This window comes from Astatotilapia calliptera, chromosome 17 (assembly GCF_964374335.1).
Source record: "Astatotilapia calliptera chromosome 17, fAstCal68.1, whole genome shotgun sequence".
Taxonomy (NCBI): domain Eukaryota; kingdom Metazoa; phylum Chordata; class Actinopteri; order Cichliformes; family Cichlidae; genus Astatotilapia; species Astatotilapia calliptera.
Genome location: NC_137438.1, coordinates 3277750 through 3288861, shown reverse-complemented (window position 1 = coordinate 3288861; position 11112 = coordinate 3277750). Strand labels below are relative to the sequence as shown.

The window sequence follows — 11112 nt, the reverse complement described above, 5'->3', positions numbered from 1 at the left end:
TTTGGGGTCACTAGGACCCCCCGGGGGGGGGGGGGGGGCATATGTGATGATGATGATGATGATGATGATGATAGGTTTGGGGTCACTAGGACCCCCCCGGGGGGGCATATGTGATGATGATGATGATGATGATGATGATGATGATAGGTTTGGGGTCACTAGGACCCCCCGGGGGCATATATTGTGTGATGATGATGATGATGATGATGATGATGATGATGATGATGACGATAGGGTGGGTTGGGGTGGGGGTGGGTCGCTAGGGGACCACCGTTGGGGCGCTTGTGTTATCACGGCGTCGGTGGCGTCCGGGGAGCGGCGTCGCGGGAAGAAGAAGAAGAAGCGGCGCAGTTGGGACAGTACGTGACGGCGCAGTTTGTACACACGTGCGCTCGGCACTCGCGGCACAGGATCTTGGTCTTGACGTCTTTGCTCCTGGGACACACGCGGCACCTGCGCCTCTTGACCGGAGAGGAGTCGCGTGGCGTAGCGTTGTTGTTAGAGGCTGCCTCGGCGGTAGCGCCTCGGGCCGCGACTCTGCCTCCTCCTCCTCCTCCTCCCGGTCCTCGCGCTAAAGCCGCCCTGGCTTCGAGCATGGGGCGCGCGAGCGCTTTGCCCAGTCGCTCGAGGAAGAGCCGTCGTCTGTTGAGCTTGCCCGGCATCCAGTCGGGGTGAATTTCCCTCCACAGCACGAACGCGTTGTAGGCCGCCACGTCGACCATGTTGTGGAAAAGGGCCACGGGCCACCTGCGGGTCTTTCTCCTGCAGCTGTACGTGCTCACGACCTTGTCCAGGTTGTCCACTCCTCCCTTGGTGCGGTTGTAATGCAGCACCAAGGGCGGTTTCGCGCCGCTTCTGTTGCTGCTGCCGCCGCTTCTGTTGCTGCTGCTGTTGCTGCTGCTGTTGCTGATGCGGCGGCTAGGCCGGGGCTCGGGGCCGGAGCGATGGTGGTAATAACGAGGAGCTGTGGTGAGGAGCAGCACGTTCTTGTTCTTCTTGGCCACGTAGGAGAGGATGATCGTGTCGGGCCCTCCTCCTCCTCCTCCTCCTTCTCGTCCTCCTCTTCCTCCCCCTCGTCCCGCGGAGCCGCCGAGTACCACGGATTCGACGGAGCCCACGGCCCTGCCCTTGACGCAGCGCAGCTCTCTGGGGATCTCGGGTCTGTTCGACCGCAGAGTGCCCAGCACGGTGTGGCCTCTCTCGCGATAGAGCCTATCGGCGAGCTCGCGCGAGGTGAAAAAGTTGTCGCACGTGACGTTGCGTCCCGGAGTCAGTCCCTCGGTGAGGTCCACGACCACTCGAGTGGCCAGGTGCTTTTCGGGAGGGCCGCGCTTGTCGGGCTTGCCGGTGTAGACTTGCATCTTCCACGCGTAGCTGGAACGCGCGTCGCACGCCACCCATATCTTGATCCCGTACCTGGCCGGCTTGCTGGGCATGTACTGTCTGAACGGACACCGTCCTGATGGATGGATGGAGAGGGAGAGAGAGAGAGAGAGAGAGAGAGAGAGAGAGAGAGAGAGAGAGAGAGAGAGAGAGAGAGAGAGAGAGAGAGAGAGAGATGTGGGAAAGTGTGGGGGGAGATTGGGGCAGAAACGCAAGGAGAAGACATTCAATTCAATTCAATTTTATTTATATAGCGCCAAATCACAACAAAAGTCGCCTCAAGGCGCTTCATAGATGATACAAAGACATAAAGAGTCATAGACTTCATAGCTTCATAGACATAAAGACATAAAGAGTCATAGACTTCATAGCTTCATAGACATAAAGAGTCATGCGAAAGCAGCACAAACGCGGAACCCAACACGAGTATGCAACAGAGCAGCGAGCTAGCCCGTTTTCGTCATTCCCGCTCCTATTCCTCCTCTCTTCCCCCAGTCACACACACACACACACACACACACACACACACACACACACACACACACACACACACCACATAGTACGTACGTACGTACCTCTGAACGGCACCAGTCTCTCGTCGACGGTGACCTCCGGTCCCGGGCGGTACATGGCGGGCAACCTCGCGCACCACTCGTCCCACACGGCTCTGATGGGGGCCAGTTTGTCGTAGCAGCTATCGCCCTCGCCCTCGCCTTCGCCTCGCCCGGCCCTTCTGGTCTCCCTGTCGTCGAAGCGCAGCGCGCTCGAGTAGGCTCGAAAGGTCTTGAGCGGCATCGTGGCTCTGAACACGGACCTGCCGCTCTCGGCGTCCCACAGGCTCTCGCAGGCCTCTCCCCGGGACCTGTACACGCCGGCGAGCACGAGCAGCCCCAGGTAGGCTCGGAACTCGACGCGGCCCATGGGCTTCCATCCGTCGATGGCGGGCCTGCGCCTGCCCGCTTCCAGGTTGGTCATGGCGATCACCGAGTCCTCTATCTCCGGCGGGAAGTAGGCCATGAACGCGGAGGCCTCGTCTCGCGCCGCCGCCACGGCCTCTTCGGTGGGGCCTCGTCCCGGCGGGTCGAGGTCGTCGTCTTCTTCTTCTAATTCTAATTCTTCTTCTTCTTCTTCTTCTTCTTCTTCATAGTCTTTGTCTTCTTCATCGTCATCGTTATAATCATCAGCGAGGACGTCTTCTTCTTCTTCTTCTTCTTCTTCTTCATCATCATTGGCGAGGATGTCTTCTTTTTCTTCTTCATAGTCTTTGTCTTTGTCTTCTTCTTCTTCTTCTTTTTCTTCTTCTTCTTCTTCATCATCATTGGCGAGGATGTCTTCTTTTTCTTCTTCTTCTTCTTCTTCATTGTCTTTGTCTTCTTCTTCATCATCATTGGCGAGGATGTCTTCTTCTTCTTCTTCATAGTCTTTGTCTTCTTCTTTTTCTTCTTCTTCATCATCATCATCATCGGCGAGGACGTCTTCTTCTTCTTCTTCTTCTTCCTCTTCTTCTTCTTCTTCATAGTCTTTGTCTTCTTCGTCATCGTCGTAGTCGTAATCGTCGGCTACATCAGCGTCGCGAGTTTCACCGACAGCGCCGCGGCCGCGATCGCGCCCAGGATCATGAACGCCACCTGCAGCGCGGCCGGCGTCGTCCTCTTGCCAAATCTCCCGAGTCCCCCGCCCCGGTGGGTCGGCGCCTGCTTCTTCTTCCTCTCCCTCTCGGCGGTTCGACTCGCCTTGCGAGCCGCCGTCCTGGCAGAGTTGCGACGCCATTTCGTAACCGCGATCGTCTTCCTCGCAACTACCCACCCCATCGTTTTCGTCCTCCTGATCCTCCGAGTGGCTCTCCTCCTCCTCCTCGTCTGCGAGCGTTCGGGCCGTCGGGTCGTCGTTGTCGTCCCCCTCGGCCTCTTGCTCCTCTTCCTTGCTCTCGTCCTCCTCCAAGTTCTCCTGTAGCTGCTGCTGCTGCTGCTGCTGCTGCTGCTGCTGCTGCTGCTGCTGCTGCTGCTGCCGCTGCTGCCGCTGCTCTTGGTCTTCCTCGACCCCTAGCCCTCGATAGCGAAACGTGGCCGGTCGCAACAACGGAGCCACCGGAGCCGACCACGCAGCGTACGCCAAATGCGATGGCGATGGCGACGGTGATGGTGAGCGGGAGGAGGAGGAGGAGGAGGACACCGCTGGCGATTGCGATCCGCCTGTACCGACCTTAGTGCTCTTTGGCTCCCACGGTCTAGTGCGTGACATTATCTTCTTCTTCTTCTTCTTCGTCTTCTTCTGCTTTCGCCGGGGTGTTTCTCGACCACCTTTTTACAAGACTTTATATCTCTCTCTCTCTCTCTCTCTCTCTCTCTCTCTCTCTCTCTCTCTCTCTCTCTCCAATCCCATCCAATCCCCATCCCATCCCATCCCCATCCCATCGGGGGGGGGGGGGATCTCGCGACCCCAACCTCCTCCCTCCCTCCCTCCCTCGGCGGGGGACCCGCATCCCCCGAGCCCGCCATACCATCCCATCCCATCCCCATCCCATCCCCATCCCATCGGGGGGGGATCTCGCGACCCCAACCTCCTCCCTCCCTCCCTCCCTCCCTCCCTCCCTCGGCGGGGGACCCGCATCCCCCGAGCCCGCCATCCCATCCCATCCTATCCCATCCCATCCCCATCCCATCGGGGGGGATCTCGCGACCCCAACCTCCTCCCTCCCTCCGCGGGGGACCCGTATCCCCCGACCCCGCCATCCCATCCCATCCCCATCCCATCGGGGGGGGGGGGGGGGGATCTCGCGACCCCAACCTCCTCCCTCCCTCCCTCCCTCCCTCCGCGGGGGACCCGCATCCCCCGACCCCGCCGCTCTCCCCCTGGCGGGTGCATCAGGGTTAACAGCGGCCTCCGTTGGCCGCGCGCCATAGAGCCTGCGCGAAAACGCTCTTATTTCAGTGAGGAGGATCGCGGTCGCAGACGGAAAGGTGGGGCTCGCGGGGGATACCTGGGGATACCTGGGGATACCCGGGGATACCCGGGGTATCTGGACCACGGACCTGCTTGGCGCTAGTGGGATTTGATCGTGGTTACTAGCATGTCAATCGCACTGATGTTGTGCGTTGTGTGCGACCATTTCTGTGCATTTCTCGATGCGGCGCTCGGTCGACAGAGACACTAACTTGTGTGACAGACAAAAAAAAACAAACGCATGGTAGAACGATATCTTTGCATCCACTGCTCTTTATTCCTCGTCATCATCACATTACATTCTATTGGAAGGTAGCAAATGGTACGAGACAGATAACGACACAGACAACGGTGCACTCTCGATTGACATAAGACATTACTCGACGTCCGCTGTCCCGTTCCACCGCCTTGGCGAAGTGCTTTGTTGGGGATAGCTGCGACTGTTCATTGATCGTGATGGTGGTTACTTGGTTGCGGTGGATCGAAAATCCATTCGTAGTGCTGGAATACGAGTCTCGCCGTGTTTGTTCTGCGCCGTGCGGTTTCGTGGGCTACGTCGGGAGCGTAGCGGGCGCTGTTTGCAGCATTACAAGCGGCACATGTGCACGTCTTGTCGAACGGAGCCACGGTTTGAACCGCTGCATTTCTTTTGTATCTGTCCCAATACTTCTCGGGTGAACCCTGCACTGGTTCGAGGCGCTCTGTTGTTCCCGGTGTCGATCGCACCTCCTGTACATGCTCTTCGAGCGTACCGTGGTTTGCTTGGGAGAGGCGAATCCTCTTCTTCTTCTTCTTCTTCTTCTTGTCGTTGCGATCGAACGACTCCATCGTGAGCCACGTATGTCGTCGTGCGGAACGGGGAAAAGGGGCTAGTAGTCAGACTTTGACGCTTGGTCTTCATTGTGTCAGTACATGAGTTTTCCTCTAAGGTCGTTCTCTTTCACTACAAGACATCGAGCGGTTGAGCGTTGTTTGACCACGATTACTTTCGGATAGGTGGCCCCGATGATGGCTGTAGAACCAGCGCTCGGACGCGACAACTTAGGAACGGGCTGGATCGCTTACTGCGTACACCAGGTTCGCCATTGTCGATACCATCACCGTTGTGAATAGCGCTAGAAAAGCTGGGATGCGTGTCGCGTTTTGTACCGCAGCCGTACGTCTACACGACACACGGTGCCAGTACAACAGCACGCATAGCACATATAATACAGGTCGGTGGCCGCCTGGGTTGTTCTTCGATGTTTCACCCCTACTGAGAACGGTATTATAACCTGGACAGATCCACAACTGCCATCAGACGCTTTGAGACGAAGGGTTGACAGCGGCCGTGTGTAACGGAGACACAGATACTGTCATGTCGCAGGTCTACAGCGTACGTTTGGTGCACCCAAGGACGGGGCTCCCGGACAGCGAGATACGCCGCGTGTGGTTCCTGTGCCGCCCTTGGGCTGAAGACATCATGAAAACACACATGTTATCTGCTAACACGTTGGACAGGATCAAATGCCCGGAAGAGTTGGCTGCGATGGCACCCCGTCACATAGCCCTCATGGACCTGGAAGACATGAGCGACATGTGCTTAGACGGCTTTCACATGGTGGACTTTTGGTTTCATTGTAAACTCGAGTCGTTCATGGCCGGATGGGCTCGTTGGTACGTGCACGTGGATCGGGTGACTGGTGTGAGATGGAGTATGACCCTGCTGCTAGATGGCGAGGGCAAAACGGTGGCGGACGCAGAGGTCCTCTCGAGGAAGCTATGGCTTGCTTACAAGACATACTTTAAATGGCAATGGGTTGTCAAGCAACCTGGGCGGCCGGGGGATACGCGTAAACCCGACATCATGTATGGGGAACACGAATACGAAAACCGACGGGATAAACTGCTGTGTGTCTCCATCGAGGGCGAGCGAGGCGACTTTGGGCGAGTGGTTGACGATCGGATGACCGTGATGCCGCGTATGGGCGAGGTTTATCGGACCGAACGACACGAAGGAGAGTGTCTTCTGTGGTGTCACACCAACGACGCTGATGACAAGCGAAAGGCGTCGACGATTAGGCTGTGGTACCCGCAAACAGTAGAAGAATCGACAGATTAGACCGCGGCTAGTGTGCCGGGCAGCCTATCGTCGTGTCACACTCTCTGCTTTACGCTTAATTGTATTGCTGTTGTGTTTTTTCATCGTATCCAAATGCTGACTGTAATAAAAACCTGCCTGACCTGATGTGTGTCTTTTTCTGATCGCACCACAATGTTGATAGCAATATAACAAACGACCTGATGTTTTTTTGGAAGCCACGTAAAGGATTGCGGTGGACTGAGGGCTGTCACAAATGTTACTGTGTGCATTGTATCACCATTGCTGACCGTAATAAACTAAATGGAATGTTACATTCTGGTTGTTCTGCGTGTGATCCTCTGTGTTTGGTCTCTGTGTTCTCTCATACATCGGCTACAAATTCAAGCGCATTTTCTATGTCATCTGAACGTAAGCTCATTTTGGTACGGGGGCAGGTACAATAAGAGCTGACATTCGACCGGTACTGCTTATGTGTGGGTATGTATAGTTCACTGCTTCTGAGACTGTCAGGGCCGTTCCTCGCTTTCGCCGCCTGCGGTTACGTTCTGTATCAAATACAGACATCCAGAGACCTGCGATCGTGATGCCTTTGGCGATTCAATACCCACCGAAACCAAGGAGAGCGAAAGTGCTACATTGGACACCCCGTGCGACAAGACGGACGCGTCTGAGACGGCATCCTACCTACGTTGTACATTATCCCCGACCTGGGTAGGTGTCGAGCTGTGGGATGCTATATAAGCTGTATGGATGCGATTGCAAGACAGTGAAGCTCACTCTGTGACAGTGTCGGTGTATAACGCAGCAGCAGCAGCAGCAGAGCAAAGCCATGATGCCGCAAGTGCACAGCATACGTTTAACACACCCGAGGTTGGTGTTCCCCGACGGAGAAATGACAAAGCCTTGGACAGTGTATAACCCTTGGGCCGACGACATCCTGAAGATACACATGTTGTCTGGCAAGATGTTACAGAGGATCAAGTACCCGGAGGAATGGGGCGAAACGGCGCCCGATTGCGTAGACTTTATGGACCTAGAAGACCTGAGTGTGCTGTGCCTTGACGGATTTCACATGGTGCAGTTTTGGCTCGATTGCAAGCTCGAGGCTTTGCTGGTCGGATGGGCTCGTTGGTACGTGTACGTGGACAGAGTGGCCGAGGTGGGATCACGTATAACACTGCTGTTAGAAGACGACGGCAAGGCGGCGGCGGACGCGGAAGCGCTTGCTCGACAGCTGTGGCTTGCTTACAGGGATTACTTCGGATCGAGATGGGTCGTCGAGCAGCCTGGCTTGTGGGGTGACATGCGAAACCGCGAGACAGCGTACGACGACTGCGAATATGAAGCCGAGGAGGACAAGCTTGTGTGTGTCACAATCGAGGATGAACGCGGTGACTTTGGAAGGCTGGTCGACGAGCGGATGGCCGTCATGCCGCGTCTGGGAGAGGTCTTTCGGACGGAACCCAACGGCAGCGATTGTCTTCTGTGGTGCAAGACCAATGACACGGATGCGAGGCGAAAGGCCGCAACTCTTAGGCTGTGGTACCCCGAATAGTAGAACGGGGCAAAGTGTTCACTGTATTGTATTGTATCGGCTTGTTATCACACTGCTTGTAATAATAAACCTACATGAAATGTTACATGTTGTTGTTATGCGTGGGCCTCTCATTTCAGTCTAGTCCGTCCGCTTGCTCTTCTAACAGTGCAAACACTGACTTTTGCCATTGCGGTGAAACACGCACACCCCGCTTCTGCGTTTACCGTGCTGTGCTTGTATATAAAATCACACACATTGGACAACTGTAAGTGACAGACCTCTCAGTTACAGCGTTCGTTTCTTACAAAAGACCGACACACGTGGGGATGGCTAGGCCTTAGCTGGGTATATATGTGGTCGATGCAAAAAAACACGACAGCCGGGGGGTGAGATTGTCGGTCGGACAGCGAGCTTTGTTGTGAGACGACCGAACCGTTGGCGAGTGTATTTGCCCGACCACTGGGAGAGTTGGACTCACTTGCATTTGCACACCGTACATACTTGAGGTAGTTCTTACGATGGACGAGTGGTATGTGTTTTTGTACTTTGTTACTCGTATGCTGACAGTGAATTCGGCAACTCATTCGCTGATCTACATTTATACAGCGCTGTCCGCAGACCTTGGATTGCCGGGTGTGCACAAGTTTACAGCAATAGGTCTAGTGGACGGTAAACCCTTTGACCGTTTTGACACTGACAACCCACGGAAAACCCCCACAACAAACTGGGCTCGAGAACGCTTAACTAGTGACTACTGGGCTAAGGGCACGCAGAGTCGACTCAGCAAGCAGCAATGGTTTGGCGTTAACCTAGATGTCGTGATGACTCTGACGGGACACTCTGCGTCCGATGGGGATCTACATGTTCTACAGTGGTTGCACGGATGTTACGGGAAAACGAACCCCTCCGAGGAGAGGCTGCGGTTTGTCAGTGGGGTGAATAAGTACGCTTACGATGGTGACGATTTAATGTCTGTTGATTATGTCACAGGAAGGTGGTCGGCTGAAACCGAAGTGGCGAAAACCATCGTGGACAAATGGAACGCTGTGACCCTATTGACAGAATACACCATCGGCTACTTGCACGGCGAGTGTATCGACTGGTTGACTAGGTTTGTTGAATACAGCAAACGGGGACCCAGAGAAAGGGCAACCGCCCCTGACGTGTACGTGTTTACGCTGAAGACAAACGGCACTACTCTCACATTGATTTGTCTGGCCTCTGGTTTCTCCACAAACACGGCTGCGATGAGGCTGATGAGAAACGGCCGAGTTCTCGACACTGAGGACGGACTTAAGGTGTTTGACACTCTCCCAAACGACGACGACATGTTTCAACGACGCATCGCTGTGGATATCTTACCATCTGACACGGGGAACTTCACCTGCCACGTGTCGGAGGAAGACACGGGGTGTCACATTGTCAAACACTGGCGAGCGGGGGATCGCCAAACTCTTCGCGCACTTGGCTGGCCGAACGCTGTTTTGCCGTGGGCCTTAATGTCAACAGTGTTGTGTTTGTGCACTGTAGCTTTGTGTCTGGTGGTGGTGTGTATCGTACGAAAACGGAGGACTGGACACATTGTAAACCAAACCGATCGTTGCCCACAACACCACGGGCTAGGAGATGAGACATCTGGAGTTTGATACATAGTGCCTCGTATGCGTGTATGTCTCAAGAAATGATCTATGTTTCAATAAAACCTCTACTGTTGTCTTTAGGTGTATGTGTGGCAGCAAGTGTCCCAGATTCAGTGTTCTATCAGTTATTCTGTTTGAGTGTGTTACGACACAACATTAAATAAACTTTGTTTTCAACTGAACACGGCTTGTTTCTTTTCTAACTTGTACATTAGCAGAGGAAAACGTAACGGTTGGGGGTCCTGAGGACCGAATGAATCTCGGATGGCTAACAACATCGGACGACATGTGTGTGTTTTACGGTGGTGTTGGTAACAGACACCATTGATTGTTACCGCACTTTATTTTCTAGAACATAGCGTAGACCGTAAACCATGACATCTGTGTATACAACACATTGTTTTCATAGGACTCTGCTTTATTTAGGGGATATTTCATGCTCTTTTTATGCAGTGTGTGTATATTTTTGTAAAAGCCACCACCGCGACAAGTCTATTTTACTTGTGATATAAAATTGTATATGTAACCTCAACATGCTGATGTATTCGTGAATAAACAAACGTACACTGTGATCTTGTACGGGGGTTTTCATTTGACATTTGGTGTATAAAGGAATCAAACCCAGCTCAGTGTATGATTGAGTTTTCAACGCAAATGAAACAGTGTAAAACACCACACAATAACAGTATGTCTCAGCTTTTATTTGTGCTGCACAGATGCCACATGGTTTACAACACAAGGACAGAAAACAGAGGCATTTGTCTAACATCAACATGTTGTAGATCCACACGGTTAAGAAAAACGATTCTCAGCACACTGTCTTCATAAGCAGCTCTGTCAAAAACAATCTTGTGTGTGATGGTAACCCAACTAATATAGGTAGCCTACCTAACTGAACATGGCCACAGAACAATTAAACTGAGAGTACCCAATCGCCCCACCGATCCCCATTAGCACGTAAGAGGACAAGTATGCTCCTGCTCCAAATAATCCCAGAGACGTAAGACCGAAGAATCTACACCATTCCCCTTGTCTTAATAATGTCTTCGTGCTCTTTTCGCATTTGGTCTTGCTCTTTCCTCTTCCGCTCCCTGTCTCTTTCGAGTTTCTTCTGCGCTGCCTTGTACATATCGTTGCTGTAGTGCTCACCTCCGTTGAATTCTACCATGTCCTCTATTTTACTCAACAGAGTATCCACTTGGGTTTGGTTTACTCTCTGAGTGTTGCTCAGCGTGTGGTATCTTCCGCCACACTGGTTTATCACTCTTTGTAGCTCTTTGCTTTCCTTCACGTAGTCTCTCACCGATTTACCCTTTAGCAAGTCACCGTGCAAGACCAATCAGTTGACAGCACACGACGACAATCACAAAGGGTAGCGCGACCGACGTGGGTGTTATACGGAAAGAAGTGTTGTGAGGCCTTGGACTGTGAGGAATGCAATGTGTGGTGTTTTTCACTTTCTCCTCTTGCGGGCAATGCGATCTCACCGACTGACGTACATCTGTCTCCGACTGAGAGTGAGAGTG

The 11112-nt window shown here is 53.6% G+C and overlaps 2 protein-coding genes across 2 annotated transcripts; one reads left to right on the top strand and one right to left on the bottom strand.

Annotated features, from left to right (window-relative positions):
- Positions 1–234: 234 nt before the first annotated feature.
- Positions 235–3738, bottom strand: LOC145421261 (uncharacterized). The gene is made up of 2 exons (XM_080291316.1): positions 1959–3738; positions 235–1459 (listed from the first exon to the last, which is right to left on the bottom strand). The coding sequence occupies exons 1-2, from the start codon at positions 3622–3624 to the stop codon at positions 291–293; spliced, it is 2835 nt and encodes a 944-aa protein (XP_080147442.1). The 5' UTR covers positions 3625–3738; the 3' UTR covers positions 235–290.
- Positions 3739–8412: 4674 nt separating this feature from the next.
- LOC145421262 (major histocompatibility complex class I-related protein 1-like) lies at positions 8413–10059 on the top strand. The gene has a single exon (XM_080291317.1). It carries the CDS (start codon positions 8465–8467, stop codon positions 9590–9592), a length of 1128 nt encoding a protein of 375 aa, XP_080147443.1. The 5' UTR covers positions 8413–8464; the 3' UTR covers positions 9593–10059.
- The last annotated feature ends 1053 nt before the right edge of the window (positions 10060–11112 follow it).